Source organism: Calonectris borealis, chromosome W, assembly GCF_964195595.1.
Source record: "Calonectris borealis chromosome W, bCalBor7.hap1.2, whole genome shotgun sequence".
NCBI lineage: Eukaryota > Metazoa > Chordata > Aves > Procellariiformes > Procellariidae > Calonectris > Calonectris borealis.
Window position 1 is genome coordinate 47,164,884 of NC_134351.1, and position 19,990 is coordinate 47,184,873.

Consider the following 19,990-nt stretch of genomic DNA (forward strand, 5'->3'; position numbering starts at 1 on the left):
CCAAATCTGGCAATGAAATGCATTAGGTGTTATCATGCCATTAACTAACCAGATCTATGCTGTGTGCTAGTTGAAAGAGGAAAAAATGGCTTCTTCACATATAAGAAGAATGGTATTTATGATAGGCTCTTCTTTCAGAATGAGTTTAGTATGTAGAAATATATGGATTTTTTGCTCTTATGTTTTTCTTTTTGTGAACCATGTGATTATTATAAGTAATACAATGAATAGGAAGGCTGAAAGGAATCGGTCTCAAAGGCATTTTATCCAGCTCCTAATGAGAATAAAACCTTAGGAAGTTACAGATCATCTAGTATGCGAGATACAGAACTGCAAAGCTCATGACATAGAGTCAGCTGTGATACTTCCAGAAAGCCAATTGTCAGATTTAAAAAAAACCAAAAACCTCACTGTTGGCTCAGATGGATCCATATTAATAACACAGTTCATTTTACACTTTACATAGCACGTTCTCTTTGCATCTGAGAGAGAGATATACATAATGTTCCCTTAGAGGATGAATGAAGTTTTGTCATTCCTTGTACAGGGAAGATGGATAGCTTTTTTCTCTCGTCCACTTTTATTTTAAGGTTTTTATTTTTATTCTTCAGTGTACTTTCTTCTGCAAGCGTGAATGGCAGCTTACATAACAGTAGTGTTTGTGGTTTTTTAAAAAACTAATATTAAACTCAGAATCTAGTGGCCTGGCAGCAAATTGAGCCAAAATCAGGTTTTGCCTCAACTTGCCTAACTGACTCCTTTTGAACTCTGAGAAGCCAATTGAGAGTTTGGCTGTTAAAGACATGTCAAATCATTTTCTAACTACCCACTCCCCTTAATATTTTGGCTATATTAGCTCAATTACTCCAAATAGTCAGAGAGCTAGTATACAAAGTAAGTCCAGATTGCCTGCTGCTTAATGGGTTTGTAGCTTTTTTTTTTTTTTTAATTTCCCTGGAATCATTTTTTCTAAAGTATTCTTATTCAGTTTCTGCATCTTTACGTTCCAGTCATTTTTCATTGCTCTGTTTCACCTTTCTCCTGTAAGAACCTTCCCCCCACCTAATTTTTCTGTATTTCTGTGTCCTTTTCTTTTCTACATCCTTTACCTGGTTGCTTTCTATGTTTCAGTGGATAAAGTCAATACCCTATTTATTTATTTTTTTACTTCCTTCTGTAAATAATGACTAGTGGTTACTTCTGTGCAGGTTATACATCGAACCAAAAGATGATGATATGAATAGAAATTAATTGGGTTGTTTTGTTTTGTTTTCCACACCAAAATATAAGCCTGTCTCCACAAAATGCTTCATTAAACCCACACATAAGAAAAGCAAAAGAAATAAAAAAAGCCAGATGCATAAAATTGGAGGAATATTCCTGGTTTTTAGACAATAGTGCTTGGGGCACTCAAAAGGAAATCAAACTGGTCTCTTACATCTTGGATACACATCCTAGCTACTGGACATTTAGTACAAGTGCAGCAACTCTTCTGTCTTTATAAATTTGGCCTCGAAGATAGGTTTCCACTGGAAAGCATTCATTAAATTTGACCTGAAATTTGCGGAGTTTGAAGTAGAGTTTACCAACATTTATAGTAAATTAACAAGTTGCCAAAATAAAGTTGTTCCAGTTGTACTGATCCTGGCTGAGAAAAAGTAAGTTATTGGTATGTGGAATGCCCTGTCACTTTTGGTTCTACGTTATAGTTGAATAGATACAATAATTTTTTTTTGTGCCAATGTACACTTTAATGTGTGATTAAAGATGTATTTATTGTGATTAATTCTCATGCCTTTAATAGGACTTGCAGGACTCCCTTGTGGACTTGTCGACTCTTATGGACTACTCAGGTCCTAGATCTGATTCTCTTTCCATACTGGTTTTAGACATTGCTGTTGGCTACTAGAGTAACTAATATACATGCTGATGTAACTAAGAATATAAGCAGATCTATTGTCTACCTGTGCTTTGCATAGTGCTGTACACTTAATAGAAGTTCATCAGTTAAAAACTTATGAAATGAAAATTCAGAAGTGACTTTAAACACAACATTCTGGTTTCACTGTGATTGCACCAGACCAGGTAAGGAACAAACTCAAAGGCCAGAAAGCTTTCACTTGCAATGATTTGTCTCAGTGTTAAGTGCAGCGTAAATTTGTATGTTTGTGTAAAAATATATATATATATGAACTTTGACTTAGTCTCCAAGAATGTATGCAATCTTACAGATTTAAGAAAACAAAAATCCATAGAAAGGGTCTGAAAGGCCTAGCAAAGCTGAAGGGAAGGTAGCAACCATGCAGCACCTTTAAATGCTAGACTACCAAAACCATGATGATAATTCTCTAACCCCTAACTTCCAAACATCCTTCAGAAAATTACCTAGGAGTTAATAATTAACCACAGCCACTTAGTAAAAATACGGCATAAAGGCCTCTGTTCATAGAGTTTACAACATGCATAGACAGTCATGAAGGTCAACATACTTTACAAGTGTGTGTTTTTCTTAAAATTACAGTAGACTCTTAGGGCTGTGTTTGGTATTCTGTGTGATGACCTGGATTTTCAGTGGTACGGTTTTGAATTCTCCTGTTGGGAATTTCGTGGACCCACAGTATGGCAAAGGTATATTAATTAAATTGAAGATATTTTATAAAGCAGTAAAACTAGCAAGAGCACCAATTCCAACAATAACTTAGTATTCCTTACAAGTTATTAAGATACAGATCACTACATGTGGATATAACCTTACGAGACTCATCTTGTAAATATCAGTCTAGTCTAGAGCCTTCCTCTCCAGTTAAAACAGTCCCTGTGCAGAAGCCTAGTTATTCTGAAATGCTATACATTTGTATTGATATTATATTTTTCTCTATTAATTAATCGAGTCTTGGTTTTGTTGGCATATTACACTAAATCCTATCAATTGTTTTGTAGAAAAGGAATTTTGCCCACACCCTTTGGAAATGTGCAGTGGCTCAAAGCTAGCACATTTCATTTCTTAATATGCCATTACCTATTTGCAATGTGGAAGTACTAGGAGTGCCTCAAGGTTTAAAACGAGTAAGAAAATGCAATGTAAAGGAATTAGTCACTGTTACTTAATTACTAACAGTCAAGCTCAACTTCTCTTGAAACTGGTAGCAGAACTCCCATTGACTTAAGGCAGATCAAGATTTAGCCCTGAAAAGAATAGAACAGAATAGAACAGAACAGAATAGTTCAGTTGGAAGGGACCTACAACGATCATCTAGTCCAACTGCCTGACCACTTCAGGGCTGACCAAAAGTTAAAGCATGTTATTAAGGGCATTGTCCAAATGCCTCTTAAACACTGACAGGCATGGGGCATCGACCACCTCTCTAGGAAGCCTGTTCCAGTGTTTGACCACCCTCTCGGCAAAGAAGTGCTTCCTAATGTCAAGTCTGAACCTCCCCTGGCACAGCTTTGAGCCATTCCCACGCGTCCTGTCACTGGATACCAGGGAGAAGAGATCAGCACCTCCCTCTCCACTTCCCCTCCTCAGGAAGCTGCAGAGAGCAATGAGGTCGCCCCTCAGCCTCCTTTTCTCCAAACTAGACAAACCCAGAGTCCTCAGCCGCTCCTCATAGGACATGCCTTCCAGCCCTTTCACCAGCTTTGTTTCCTTCCTCTGGATGCATTCAAGGACCTTCACATCCTTCTTAAATTGTGGGGCCCAGAACTGCACACAGTACTCAATGCTTCATTAATCTCAACTATTTCCTTTTACAGCCATTACTATTCAAGCACTTCCAGCTGGAAATTAATGATCTTCCTTAAAAAGCTGATCTGTGTTGGATAAATGCTATTGAGAAGTAGTGTGAACAGTGACTAGGATAATGGACTGAGAGCAAGTGACCAAAAGTCAAATTCAAGCTAACCCAGTCACTGATTTGCTGCATGAACACAATTACGACATTTCTGTGCGTCTTTTCTTCCTCCCTCCTGTGCAGACTTTAAGCCCCCAGGCCCAGAGCTCATTCATTGCCATATTTTGATACAGTCTTGGTTCAGGTATTTCACCCTGCAAATTCTCTCCTGGTAGAATAATAAAGACATAGGTTCCAGAACAAAAAAATAAAATATCCCCCCAAAAAATTGTTAGTTATCTCTTACACAAATCCTACTGTCACAGCACAGGGAAGAAACAAACCTACAGTTGCCTTTCACTGAACCTTATCCAAATAAGTCCTCCACCACAACACCACATGGGCTTTAGAGAAGAGAAGGATGAGGAAGAGGATGTCTCCTCATGAACCTCATGGTCAGGATTTACACTGCTAAAAAGCCATGTTTTGCAGGCAGCCTGGGATATATACATTCAGGTCCTGCACCTCTTCAAAGGCTCCAGGGATTTTCATCTCTTCCCAAGTACTGCAGTAACTTGGAATCACTCCAAAGACACTGTGAATGCCCCTGTGATTCTTCCAAAACACAGAAGATGATGGATAATATTTTTAAGGAAAATACTTTTACTGAATAAAGTAGTCTGAGTCTCCTGAAGCACAGCTGCTTATAGCTGCTTATAGCCAAAGTAAAAAGAATGTGCACTTACTCCAGTTTAGCCTTGGTTTGCTTCATTCTGTTCTCAGTTTCATAGACACATGGGCACAAAATGGTTCTCCATTCAAAGGAGCAATCTTCAAAGGGTAAAGAAAGGAATGGAGAAGGAGAATGGTATTGCAAGCATGTCTTGGGAAAAAGGGAAACTTCCACTCTTTATATTTATAAATGCTACCTCTTACAGCACCTTTTTGACAAAACTAAACACATATGCTATCTAACAGGCTGTGGTGGTGCATTCATACCCCCCTTCTTCCCTGGGCCACTTGTTGATCTGGGCCGCCTGTTGATCTCAGAAATTTCCATGAAACCTCGGCCTTGGTGTATTGAGTCTGGCAGTTGAGCGCTCCTTGACTGTATCAGAAACTCTGCATAGCTGAGGCTGGGAACATCCTCCTACTGCCTGGCCCGGGTGTCCAGCAGAACAACACCGAAACCTTGAGAATTCTTTAGTAATTACCACTTGGGACTGTGGCCAGGATGGAAATTTACGGATGACTAAAGCCAACCATCTTGCGAACCTATAAACGGTGGTCCTAAGTGAGGCCCTTTGAGCTCTCCTGGACCGCAGCAGCTGCACCCAGCATCTCCCTCTGAGTGGGACGCCTCTCAGAGCTTGCGATCTTTCAGGCCTGCGATATTCGGAGGACCACTGGGTCCTGGGTGAGTCCCTTTCGAAGCTCAACCCTTCGCCCGTTGAGAGGGAATGCCTAGACATTCGACGTGAATATTTCTTCACTGAAATCGAGGGGAATTTTTAACAGGTATACCTTCTGTATATTTTTATATATATATATGTTTCTCTGTGTGTGTGAACTAATAGTAAGCATAATCTGTAATTAAGTTGTGATTGTAGTAGACTTACTAACCTATTTTGCAAATATTGAATAGTTAATGATTAGGCGTTACTAAAGTTTGTTAATGATTAGTTGATAACTAAGTGTTGCTAAATTGTGAATGAAACCTAGACTGTCCCTGAAATATAAACCCTTAGATGATTTTCCCTTGTATGTTTCACCCATGTAATAAGTAATAGAGTGAACCTTGCCATCGAATTCTATTAGGTTGCACCTTTATAAATCTCTATTAAAATCACTTTCTGCTAATTTCTTTGACGGTGATTCTTTAAGCGGCCTCTAAACCACTCACTCGCGACACAGGCTAATTACATCTAAATTACAGCCAAAAAGCCCCATCTGAAGGCTCAGTGACTTCCTTATGGGAGAAAGTAAACAGTTTTACTAAATAATACAATGTCATTATAAACTTAAATAATATGAAATCAATTAGAGACATGAGTCTATAATGGATACCAAGTTTAGTTTCTTATTGCCATAATTGCCAGGGGGCACTATTAGCAAGTAAGTGAATAAGACTATTTTCTTCTTTGAAACTCTGTTCCTGCAACTAGACCTGCTGGGTTTCTCATCCACATGTTCTGGCACACTGTATGCTATACGTCCTATTCAGATCCTATTTGTCTGCTACCACTGATGCACCATGAACATAACTTTACAAGCTGTGTGAAGAGCATTAGAAATAACCTTTCCCTCTTTCCATACATGTTCAAACCCCTGACATTCACACAAAAATAATTTCCCAGATTCATAAGGGAACCTAAAATTCATTATTCATAATTTTGACTGCATATGTTTTATCAACCAAAAAGTACGTATGTGTGTATATATATCCTGGAAATAAAAATTAAAATAAGCGTAGTATTTTAAGATGACATCTGTTCTAAGAAAAAATAATTCTGTAAATTCACCAGGTATATATGAAAACAATAAAGCCTTTGCTCTTTATAGGCTAGGAATCTGAATAGCTTTATCATCTCACCTTCATTACTGCAGTCTTGCAATGTGTTGTGGGTTAACCCCAATAGGCAGTTAAGTACCACACAACTGCTTGCTCACTGCTCCCCAGTGGGATGGGGAAGAGAATTGGAAGGGTAAAAGTGAGAAAACCCGTGGGTTGAGATAGGGACAGTTTAACAGGTAAAGCAAAAGCTGTGTGCACAAGCAAAGCAAGATAAGGAATTCACTCATTACTTCCCATTGGCAGGCAGGTGTTTAGCCATTTCCAGGAAAGCAGGGCTCCATCATGTGTAACAGTTACTTGGGAAGACAGATGCCATAAATGAACATCCCCCCTTCCTCCTTCTTTCCCCCCAGCTTTTATTGCTGAGCATGACGTCATATGGTATGGAATATCCCTTTGGTCAGTTGGGGTCAGCTGTCCCAGCTGTGTTCCCTCCCAACTTCTTGAGCATCCCCAGCCTACTTGCTGGCAGGGCAGCATGAGAAACAGAAAAGGCTTTGATGCTGTGTAAGCACTGCTCAGCAATAGCTAAAACATGGGCGTATTATCAACACTGTTTTCATCACAAATCCAAAACATAGCACCATATGAGCTACTCTGAAGAAAATGAACTCTATCCCAGCTAAAACCAGTACACAATGAAAGACATTTTGATCTCAGCTAGCACTCAACCTGGCCACTGTCGTGAGAGACAACAAAAAATGCTTTTACAAATATATTAATGACAAAAAGAGAGCCAAGGAGAATCTCCATCCTTTATTGGATGCAGGGGGGAATGTTGCCACCAAGGACGAGGATAAGGCTGAGGTGCTTAACGCCTTCTTTGCCTCAGTCTTTAATAGTCAGAGCAGTTATCCTCAGGCCACTCTGCCCCCCTGAGCTGGAAGACAGGGACGGCGAGCAGGATAAACCCCCCATAATCCAAGAGGAAGCAGTTAACGACCTGCTATGCCACCTGGACGCTCACAAGTCTATGGGGCCAGATGGGATCCACCCGAGGGTACTGAGGGAGCTGGCGGAGGAGCTTGCCAAGCCGCTCTCCATCATTTACCAGCAGTCCTGGTTAACAGGGGAGGTCCCGGACGACTGGAGGCTTGCCAATGTGACGCCCATCTACAGGAAGGGCCGGAAGGAGGATCCGGGGAACTACAGGCCGGTCAGCCTGACCTCGGTGCCAGGGAAGATTATGGAGCGGTTGGTTTTGAGGGTGCTCACGAGCCATGTCCGGGACAACCAGGGGATGAGGCCCAGCCAGCACGGGTTCATGGAAGGCAGGTCGTGCTTGACCAACCTGATCTCCTTCTATGACCAGGTGACCCGCCTAGTGGATGAGGGAAAGGCAGTGGATGTGGTCTACCTGGACTTCAGTAAAGCCTTTGACACTGTCTCCCACGGCATTCTCCTAGAGAAGCTGGCGGCTCACGGCTTAGACAGGTACACTCTTCGCTGGGTAAAAAACTGGCTGGACGGTCGAGCCCAGAGAGTTGTGGTGAACGGAGTTAAATCCAGTTGGCGGCCGGTCACGAGCGGTGTTCCCCAGGGCTCAGTACTGGGGCCGGTCTTGTTCAATATCTTTATCAATGATCTGGACGAGGGGATTGAGTGCTCCCTCAGTAAGTTTGCAGACGACACCAAGTTGGGCGGGAGTGTTGATCTGCTCGAGGGTAGGAAGGCTCTGCAGAGGGACCTGGACAGGCTGGATCGATGGGCCGAGGCCAACTGTATGAGGTTCAACAAGGCCAAGCGCCGGGTCCTGCACTTCGTCCACAACAACCCCAGGCAACGCTACAGGCTTGGGGAAGAGTGGCTGGAAAGCTGCCCAGAGGAAAAGGACCTGGGGGTGCTGGTTGACAGCAAGCTGAACATGAGCTGGCAGTGTGCCCAGGTGGCCAAGAAGGCCAACGGCATCCTGGCCTGTATCAGAAATAGCGTGGCCAGCAGGAGCTGGGAGGTGATCGTGCCCCTGTACTCGGCACTGGTGAGGCCGCTCCTCGAATACTGTGTTCAGTTTTGGGCCCCTCACTACAAGAAGGACATGGAGGTGCTGGAGCGTGTCCAGAGGAGGGCAACGAAGCTGGTGAAGGGCCTGGAGCGCAAGTCTTATGAGGAGCGGCTGAGGGAACTGGGACTGTTTAGCCTGGAGAAGAGGAGGCTGAGGGGAGACCTCATCGCGCTCTACAACTACCTGAAGGGAGGTTGTAGCGAGGTGGGTGTTGGTCTCTTCTGCCAAGTAACTAGCGATAGGACGAGAGGAAATGGCCTCAAGTTGCGCCAAGGGAGGTTTAGATTGGACATTAGGAGAAATTTCTTTACTGAAAGAGTGGTCAGGCCTTGGAACAGGCTGCCCAGGGAAGTGGTTGAGTCACCATCCCTGGAAGTATTTAAAAGACGTGTAGATGAGGCGCTTAGGGACATGGTGTAGTGGGCATGGTGGTGTTGGGTTGACGGTTGGACTCGATGATCTTAGAGGTCTTTTCCAACCTTAATGATTCTATGATTCTATGATTCGTTCTTGTTAAATTTCATGCCACTGATGATTGCCCAATGCTCCACTCTATCTCGATCCCTCTGCAAGGCCTCTTGGTCCTTGAGAGAGTCACCAGCACCTCCCAGTTTAGTATCATCAGCAAACTTGCTAATGGTCCATTCAACTCCTGCATCCAGATCATTGATAAAAATATTGAACAGAACTGGCCCTAGAATTGAGCCCTGAGGAACACCGCTGGTGACTGGTAGCCCCATTCACTACAACCCTTTGAGCTCTGCCATTTAGCCAGGTCTTCACCCAGCACACCGTGTACCTGCTCATCCCACATTTGGACATCTTATCCAGAAGAATGCTGTGAGGGACAGTATCAAAAGCCTTCCTAAAATCCAGAAAAACTACATCCATCGCCTTCCCTTCATCCACTAGGCGGGTGACCTTATCATAGAAGGATATCAGATTAGTTAAACAGGACTTTTCCTTCGTGAACCCACATTGACTGTGCCTGATGATTGTTTTGTCCTTTAAATGCCTTTCAGTAGCACCCAGTATGATCTTCTCCATAATTTTTCCAGGTACTGAGGTGAGACTAACAGGGCTGTAGTTTCCTGGGTCTTCCCTTGTGCCCTTCTTGTAAATTGGAATAACGTTGGCTAGCTTCCAGTCAGCAGGGACCTCCCCAGACTCCCAAGATCTTTGGTAGATGATTGAGAGGGGTCCTGCTGTAACATCCGCTAGCTCCTTCAGTACTCTGGGATGAATATATGAAAATATATATGAAAATATAATGAAAATTATACTCTCGGATGAGTCCCATCAGGCCCCATGGACTTGTGAACATTCAGCTGATACAGCTGAATGTGCCTTACAATTTCAGTGTCCACAAATGGAAAGTCACTGTTCCCGCACTCGTGGTCTTCCAACTCAGGGGACCGGGCAGCCCAAGGTCTAACAGTATTATTAACGACTGAGGCAAAAAAAGTGTTGAATGCCTCTGCTTTTTCTTCATCCCTATTTGTCAGGTGACCATCTTCAACAAGTATCGGTCCAATGTTTTCCTTGGACCTCCTCTTGCTATTAACATACTTAAAAAAGCCCTTCTTGTTGTCAGATACAGCACTGGCCAGTTTCAACTCTAGTTGAGCTTTGGCCTTTCGTGTCTTCTCCCTGCATATAGGAACCACAGCCCTGTAATCTTCCTGCAAAGCTTGACCTCGCTTCCAGAGGTCATACAATTTCTTTTTCCTCCTGAGTTCCAAGAGGAGTTCCCTGTTCAGCCAAGCTGGTCTTCTGTCCCGCTTGCTTGACTTATGATACAATGGGATTGCCTGCTCCTGTGCTTCTAAAAGGTGGTTCTTAAAAGCTGACCAGCACTCATGGACCCCTAAGCCCTCAAAAGCAGATTCCGAGGGGACACTGCTAAGTAGCTCCCTGAGTAGCTTAAAGTTTGCTCTCTTGAAATCTTGAATGCTGTCCTTTTTTCTCATTACACTGAAAATTTTAAACTCAACAATTTCGTGATCACTGTGGCCAAGACAGCCACCTACCATCACATCCCCCACGAGTCCTTCTCTATTCACAAATAACGAGTCTAGGAGGGCATCTTTCCTAGTTGGCTCACTGAGTGCTTGTGTCAAGAAGTTATCTTCCACAAACTTCAAGAATTTCCCAGACCTCATCACAGCAGTATGGTATTCCCAGTTGATGCCTGGGAAGTTGAAATCTCCCGTAAGGACAAGGGCTACCGATCCAGAGATTTCTCCTAATTGCCTGTAGAATAACTCACCAGTGCGATCATCCTGGCTGGGCGATCAATAGTAGACACCCACTATGACATCTGCTTTGTTTTCCATCCCCCTAATCCTCACCCAGAGGCTCTCAACCACATCATCACTAACTGTAAGGGCTGTATAATCAAACCTCTCCCTTACATATAGTGCAACACCTCCACCTTGCCTGCCCTGCCTATCCCTCCTGAACAGCCTGTAGCCCTCCACCGCAGCACTCCAATCGTGGGAATCATTCCACCAAGTCTCACTAATACCAATGACATCATAGCTCCGGGAACTAACCAACGCTTCCAGTTCATCCTGTTTGTTTCTCATACTGCGTGCATTGGTGTACAAGCATTTCAGATATGCTCCTGAGCCCTCTGTGCTCCCAGGAGCAGTGTAAATGTTCCCATTAGCATTGCCACCCTCAGGCAATGCCGACAACCCTTGGCTTACCTACTGCAATCCTGTTGGTATCCCCTTCCCCCATCGATTCTAGTTTAAAGCTCTCTTGATCAGTCCTGCCAGCTTATGCCCAAAGATGCGTTTTCCCCATCGGGACAGGTGGATCCCGTCAGGCCCCAGCATACCTTGTGCCTCGAAGGCTCTTCCGTGGTTTAAAAACCCAACGTTTTGGCAGAGGTACCAGTCCTGGAGCCAGGTGTTGATATCCCGGGCTCGCCTGTTTCTTCCAAAATCTCCCCCCATTACTGGGAGGATTGAGGAAAACACTACCTGTGGTCCTGAATCTTTTAGCATTCTTCCAAGGGCCCTGAAATCTCTTTTGATCGACCTCAGACTTTTTGTTGCGACATCATTAGTACCCACATGAAAGAGCAGGAATGGATAGTAGTCTGAAGGTTGTACTAAGCTCTTCAGTCTTGTGGTGACATCCCTAATTCAGGCCCCAGGGAGGCAGCAAACTTTCCTGAAAAGAGGGTCCGGTCTGCAAATGGGTGCTTCTGTTCTGCACAGGAGGGAATCACCAATGACCATAACTCGCCATTGTTTCTTCTCGGCGCTGGTCTTAATGCAGATTTTGTTGCGAGGGGTTGGTCTCTCTGACCTTGGCAAGACTGTTTGCATAGGTTCCTCCTCTATCTCATTATGCACTTTGTCTACCATACCCAGGGCCTCGTACCTATTCTGTAAGGGTATCTTAGAGGGTAAGGAGGGTTTAATCTTAGGTTTTTTAGCGTGATGTGGAATATAGATAAGCTTTCAGCTCTTTATAAACATTGTGAACTTACTGAAGCAAGGTTAAAACAAGAACAAAAATTAATGAATAAAATCCTTGGCCACAAGCTAGAGCCAATGTTGTCAGGTTCATAAATTCATGTACAGTTTTTATTTAACATTTTATGTACGCGGTAAATGCCTTTTATGTTTGATTGTCAAGTATTTGTTTGTGTTTGGTCCTTTGTATTATTTTTTCTTTGACCTTTTTTTTTAAGCATGATTTCTCATATTTTATTTTGTTTATTTTAGGTTTTGGTTTATTTCATAAGATTCCACTGGATGGGTAAATGAAATAAAGAAAAGATGAGAGAGGGGCTGTTGAGCTTGTTTATCGAAGTTGCATGCTGCACACTAGGGAGTGGACAGTGTTCTTACCCAGTGAAGTGGCACCTCCCTTGGACTTCTTGTTTAGACACTGGTTGCGTTTGGAGAACTCTAGAAGTACATTCAAATCGGTAGCTGTTTTTGTAACAGCAGGGCGAAGCCAAGCCCCAATGCAGCTATAAAACTCAAGAAAGTCCAGAAATAAGCTATCACACACTTTTCTATTGCCTTGTTCTTATTGTCTCTTCAAAATGACATTGAGAAGAAATTATGTTACATTGTTTCCTCTGACAATTTTTTTTCTGTTTGAACTTAACTGGAAAGATGTTGTTTTTTATAAATAGTATTTATCAAAGGTGAACTGCAAAGTTGCTTTTATTTTATTACATTAGTGGCTCTGGAAAACTCTTCCACACATGTTTAATTTGAATGTGTGTGTGTAATTCCATTGATTTCAATGGGAATACTCACATACTTAAAGTTAACTTCTTTTATATTTTCAGAATATGGCCTTAAATCCTAAAGCAGTAAATTACAGAGTTGGCTCTGCAAATCTTATTTATGTATGCGGCTCCACTGACTTTACCAGAAAGATTATGGAGAGTATAAATTGTATGCATAAAGGGGGCAATACTGTGTGTTAGTGCTTTTAGGTTTTGAACCACTGTCATCACTTACACGTTCAGTTAGGCAGTACTTACTCAATACAGTCCATACTTTTGGGTAAGGGTACAAATCTTTAGTAGGCTGAAATGCTGAGTCTGATCCAAGAGCAAGAATAACAAACTATACTGTTGGTCCTGCAGACTATATACTTACATGCATACTTAACTGTTCAGAGGAGAGTACTATAATGAGTAAAGTTAAACAAAGGTACAAGCATTTTGCAAGAACAGGGACTACATTTAGACATAACGTTAGACATTCATTTTCATGCTATTTACCTATCCAGTCCTGACTTTATAATTTGATCTTTTTGATTTATGAAATTGTTATAAGAAAGATGATTTTTTTTGTTGTTGGTGGGGTTTTTTAACAGAAAGTTAGTTACAAAGACTAGCAGCAAAAGACTGCTAAACCTATATATTTCTATGAATTTTGATTACATTTCTGAGATTTGGTTTGATTTTAATTCCTTACAATTACATTGAGTAAAAAAGAAGATATTATATTGCCTTGTTTCTTTTGTGATTGCTTTTCATTGTTTTTGCTTTTTAATTCCATCCATTTTCACTCTCTCATTGAAACATTCTTGTCCTTTTTTTATTTTTTGCAGTGGTCTTTTTCAGCGTACACTGTCCTTCTCTTTCTACAGTACTGTATATTGTATCTTTTTTTTCTCCTGTCCTGATTCTTGTTCTTTCTCCATAAACTTACTCTTGCTTCATTTTTTAAGACTAGTAGTCCTTTTACTTTTTCCTTATGTTCTCTGCAGTCTCTCACATCCAAACTCTTTCTTCCTGCTGTGCTCAAGTTTTGGGGATCTCCTTATTAGTCAAAAATATGTCCATATTTGCATTCTTCTGGGCCGGTGTAGTGAGATATTTCCTGTAAGCGGTTAGGGAAGGGGAGCTGCAGGTGCTACAGTGCTTTCTTCCCTTCTCCAAAATCTGTCCCAAAGATGTGTTCTCCTCCCCACATTAAAGAAGAGGGCAGAGCTGTAAGTCTAGTGGTGACCTAGGAATCATGGTGTCTTCAGTCACCCTGCACATAGCATGGTGATTTGAGGAGGAATGGCAGCAATTAAGGATATCCACCATAGTTACTCTTTGAAGTTAAATGTCAACAAGTGTTCTGCTGTTCCTCAGAAAAATATTGGGAATGTCTGCCTTTTTTTCCTCCCTAAGTCTATGTGGAAATGGTCTTATTTTATAGAGATAATAACTTTCTCTTCTGCTCATCAATTCTCTTTTAACTTTCTTTCAATTTTTTTTTCCAGACTTCTTGCTTAGCGATAAATCTCTCTCCCTGTTTAAATAACTTCTGATGCCACTGCGCTGGTTCTAAATCAATAATGAATCATTTAGATCAGCAATATGTGAAGTAAATCAGTGAAGGTACATTGAGCATAAATTGGACCCTGAGCAGAGCTTGACACAGTAGCCCAGATTCCAGTCTTATGTTATGCTGAGACAAAGTCAACATATTTCAGTTATTTATTCGTTTTTATTTTGGCAGGGAAAATACAAACTTGCAGAGTTGGAATTTGGCAGATGATTTTTGAAACATTTCATTTTATAAGGTAGTTCTTTCTGATTCATAATATTTATATGTACAAATGTGCAGTTACTGATTTGGGATTTTTACACTTTTTTTTTTTGTAATTTATTTTGTAGCACTTTGCAGTTCATCTTTATGGTATAGGAGTAAGTAGGTTTGACCTTCCAATATTTTAGCATGTACTGACATGGTATTTTGGATTTTATGTAATCATGGAGGTAAATTTAATAAACTACAACTGATTTATGCACCACTGAAATGCATATATTTTTATATATATAAAATAGAATATCCTTCTTACATTTTTGTACTGTATCTTTTTATATTAGCCATTCAGTGCACTATTACTTAGTGCAAATATTCACAGAACCTTATGGATTACAGCACGTGATTTGTTACTAATTATGTTTCAATGCAGATGTTTAACGCTTGATGGAAGAAGACTATGTGTTCCTAAAAAGTTTTCTTTTCAGTATGTGGACAGAGCCTCTTAAAGCTAAGGGAGCTAAACTTTAACATGGAGATTATAGTACCCACTAGCTCCTGTTTTTCAGCTTGATTGTAAATGGCATTGCTTATAACTGTAGAGATTCTGATCTGCCCAAATGATGTTGGTTTACAAAGGGCTCAGTTAATTAAGAATTCCTGACCCCTCTAAAATAAAGTGAGACTTAAACTAAGAATCATGCAGGAATCATTAACATGGTAAAAGTTGCTGAGCATCCAGGATTTTATATTAAAAAGCTTTTATATCGTTTCACCGAGCAGTAAGGAAGTCTATGAAATGTTTAAAGGCAGAGGGGTTTTTTTTGTTTGCCAGACATGAAAGTAAAATAAATGCATCTTTCTAATGTTCTCCTAGAAGGGGTTTATTTATGCTAGAATTTACTTTAAATTGAGGTTTAATATATTCAGAGAAGAACTGAGACAAGCTGTTGCGCAGTTTGACAGGCAGATAACTTTCAAAGGGTTTGTAAAGTTGGAAGCCATTATCAGACAAATAAAAAAATGTGTTCTTTCTGAAACCTTTCTAATTCAGCCCTCCTTTTCCTGTTGCATATTTAATATTTACAATAATTTGAAAATTATTCATGGATTGGGCAGCTAAATATTTTATTTAGGTTCTTTTCAAAAAAATACCCTAAAAGCTTACCTGAAGCTTTTTCCTTTCCTTTCTTCTTGTTCCTCACAGTCCTCTGGCTTCTTCTCTTCTTTCAAATTTTCAGTTGATCTGTCTTTCCTTCTCTTCTGTTTTTGAGGGAGTTCAACATCCTCTTTCCTGACATGCTGTAAGCTCTCTTCCCCATAGGGTACAAATGTGAAGGGTCTCTGAATACCCTTTTGAAGGGCTTTGCCATGGTTATGTGATGGCGTAAGGTATTCCAGAGTATAATGTAGGCCCACATTGTGCCAGATTTAGTAATCTGATCTCTGCAGCAAGTGTTCATGGATCGTTGGAAGTGCTGAGAACTATAAATACGGCATTATAGGGAGCACAGAGAACATTGGTACTATGTATTCCACACGTTACACTGCCCATTTCATTGTTCCACTTCAATGGAAATATGTATGCTGAAACTTTGAAGCTGGCTTCCATTTGTTCTAGTTCTCTTTTGTGTGTATAAATACAATCTGCTATGAAAATAGAAATAGATTCAGTAATTGGAAGTAGATATAGCTACTTTGTTACACAAGCATCTAAGTTGTATGATCAGACTTGTAGAAGAGGTTGCTGTCTTTTAATGAAACCTCAAGGTTAACTGGAAGATATTCATATTTATACATTAGAAATCATTGTTTCAGAAATTTAGCCATTCATCAAAAAAGATAGATTGAAAGAGTCCACATTAGGGTATATATTTCTTTGATATGGACATGCAATTTCCTTCTAATTTTAGTAACAGCTGATAGCATCCTTCAGTGATTCTATATATATTTTTGCAACTGCAAGGACTCAGTGTGGTGGATAAGCACATGTCCTGGCCTGGAGTAGAGTCACAGGCAATACTGAGCCAAACTGCTTTCATTTCAAAGAGGGCAATCCCCTGTAGAACCTAGGGGCAGCAACTCACAGCAGTGTTACTAAGCTCAATTTTATTATGAAATTATGGCTCAATTTTAAATGAAAGACTCCCCTCATCACATACACATTTTAACTGTAACTTCTTTCCTTGGCTGGAATGACAAGAACTACCATGTAGTCATGGCCTTCTTGTGATGGTTTTGGTGGTTTTCCTTTCCTATACATCAGCATTGGTTTTCCCTTGGGAGTTGAAATAACTTTCCAGGTAGAGAGTCACACTTTATCACTCTTAATCACCATGTTTAAAAAAAAGTGTGAAGTGCCATATGCCTTTTCAAGAGGAAGGGAAAAATTTATCATAACTGCTTTTCCTTCTTAAAGAGGTTGCCAAGTTTCCATTCCCTGTTGCTACATCATACTTCATTGGAATCCAAATATATGTATAAACCTGTTGCTGTTAAAGTAAAATATCCTGAGATCCAGGTGAAGTTGTTACCTGTTGTTTGGAGGTGATGGCATTGGATCTAAGAGCTCATGTTCCTAACTATGGAGCTCTAACATTTTTTGTTCCTAGGTTCTGAACTTTGCCCAAGCTGAGAGCAGCTGTAACCACTGATGATTTGTAGATAGCCCACATGATAGCAGTTTGATTAGTGATTGCCAGAGAACAGATACTCGTGCCAGGAAATGGTGGCTTTTGGCAGACTGAGCAGAGAGGCCGAGGATTGATGGCAGAGAGACTGAGTTATCCTCTCATCAGTCTAATTACAAAGGGTTTGATTGCCTCTAGGAGAGGAGGGGAAATTCAGAAAAACTTCAGTTTTTTTTTTCCCATTTGAAGACACACAGGCCTTGCTTCAGGTGCCATAAATCAGGCTACTGTAATATTTAGTTGTTTAATACAGAATATAAATGTAACTTTAACTCACTGCATTCACAAGGAATTCCATCTGCATGTTGCAGGATGCAAAGAGGCTGTGCAGTTGCTTGCCTCACTTATTCAGTTACACCAGACCCCTAACTCTGACCCCAGATTCAGCACAGCGCTGTATTCCTCCATAAAATAAATCAGGGGCCTTTATTAATCTGGGATTTTTGTCAGCACTGCAGTTACTGACATGAGAAATTGTGTGCATGTGTGGTCCTGCCTGAAGTCACATCCTTTTCTTATTAAGTAATTTTCTCTGCTTCAGGAATCTAGTGAGGCCTGTTTGTATACAACATGAAGTTGTCCCTGAATAATATGTAACTGTTTTTATTGAGCAATCTGAATCTTTCTGTCGTTATTTGCCTACACATTGCAATTGTACATGCACAACTCACACAGCCTGATTCTCCCATGTCTTTCTCTTTGCATTGCATTTATATTTATGCCATGTGACTGTAAAATGCTAACAGATCAATCTGTCCAGTAGTGAATATATCTGCATGAGATGCAAAACCATGAGGAACTCAAAACAAATAGAGACTGAGAAAGGTATGAGTCAGATCCTTTAACCAGTTTAGTACTGTATTCATCATCATTTTGCAAGTGATGATGGTTCCTAAATATATATTTTTAATTAAACATTATAAGAAATATCCACGTGCGTGAATATTAGTTACTTTTAGCAATAATTGTTTGGCCATTTGAAATGAAATTGGTGCCAGATAGTATTGCTGGTGATATAAAATGTCAGAAATCTGTTGTAATCTTATTCTTGAAATTAAGTTTATTTTTAAAAATGACATCTGTAATGAGTTTCTATGTTATTCTTTCTTCCCCATAAGAATTTAAATGGATGAGTTAACATTTTACAAACTGTTTGTAGCTCAGGACTTATTTTTTGCTTCATTTTGCAAACTGGTTAGATAACTTAGCTGTTTTAAGTCATCATATTTACATTCCATAGGTTTTGCTACCACATCATCAAAACATGGAGGAATTGGCTGGTAAAGTAAGAAGTATTGTTACTGTCTTATCAAACAAAATTTTAAAGCCTCTGGGAGTTGTACTGAAGAACAAAAACATCCAAACCACTCACTCGATGAACTGTATATTTTTTAAATTAGTTTTTGTACCCACCAAAGGTAACATGACTGAGCAGAGGGAGCAGCCAGCAAAACCCAAGGACCCCAAAGGTGGTGTGACGTCCCCTCCCTGCAGAGCCTGGTACCTCCCTAGGGATAACGGGTACCTCTGGTTACCTGTGAGGCCCTGCCACCCCGGCAGAAGCCCAATGAAGCTGTTACACATTGATGCTTCCTGCCATCTCTCTTCTGAGGTGTCTTATCTCTGTGGGCACAGAGCACAATGCTGCAGAGGCACAGATGTGGTGGATGGCTTCGGCAGATTTTTGTGATGATGAGCATGCTGCCCTGTCTCCAGATAGTGCTGATTTCCAAGGATACAGGCTTGCTTATTTACTGCTTTCCTGCTTCTTGTTGGGCCTTAAAGAGGAGGAGGGAAGTGAGATACTGCAGGAGAAATTCACTTCTGCTGGCATCTAGCCCAGTGATAAGCAATGATGTCTGGCATGCTGGCTTATCCCCATCACATCCATCCCTCCTCTGCAAGTCCATGTGATTGCATGAGTGAAAGGTTGAAAGATCGAACTCTTGCTAATTTTAATAGCCTCAGCAGCACTGCTATGAAAACCTAGCTAGATAGCTTTTACATCTCTGGTAGAATGCAGCCAATCGTACTGTCTTTAATCCTCTCCCTGGCAAAACTCCCATTGACTTCAGTGGGAGTTTTGTCTGAGCATTATCAGAGTCGGAATTTCAGGTTTTGGTCCTATATTAATTTCTCAGCGAGAAAGAGAAATGGATTTTATAGATTTTCAGTTAACCATTAGAACTACCTGAAACTCTCACTTTCTATAACATAGTGATATGAATATGGGCGATTACCTTTTTGGCATTGCCTCTTGGAAATAGTACAGATTTATTCCTTTAACCCATTCCTAACATAATTCATATGTAACTATATATTAGAGATACTGCCTTTCAGTGACAGAACTAAGTGCCACAGCAGCTCAAGACTTCATTTGTCAAAAAGGATGTCATCATTCTCAATACAAAGACAGGGGTCCTGATTCCACTGTCATTCATAAGGATTTTGCACCATTGTGACTTTAATAAATTATTCTCCATTGACATTAAGATGAAGAGAATTAGACTCTTGATATTGCTGTTTCACGTTTTCTGTTCATAAGATTTCATGCTTCATATTTTGTTTCACTTTTTCACCTGTCCTGGTTTCGGCTGAGATAGGGTTAAATTTCTTCCTAGTGCTGTGTTTTGGATTTAGTATGAGGAGAATGTTGATAACACACTGATGTTTTCAGTTGTTGCTAAGTGCCCTCCTAGTCCAAGGACAGCTCCCATGCCTACTGACTGAGCTAGGTACACAAGGTGGGAGGGAACATAATCAGGACAGCCAGCCCAGCTGGCTAATGGGGTATTCCATACCATGTGACGTCATGCTCAGTATATGAAGGGTAGGCGTGATCCAGGAAGTACCGATCGCTACTTGGT

At 40.8% G+C, this 19,990-nt stretch overlaps 1 protein-coding gene across 1 annotated transcript in view; it reads left to right on the forward strand.

Moving 5' to 3' along the window:
- The window catches only part of LOC142075048 (BDNF/NT-3 growth factors receptor-like), a 236,140-nt gene that overhangs the window by 87,916 nt on the left and 128,234 nt on the right, over positions 1-19,990 (forward strand). Inside the window, exon 11 of the mRNA XM_075136040.1 lies at positions 6,539-6,560. Within this exon, the coding sequence (XP_074992141.1) occupies positions 6,539-6,560 (22 nt within the window). The remainder of the gene's footprint in view (positions 1-6,538; positions 6,561-19,990) is intronic.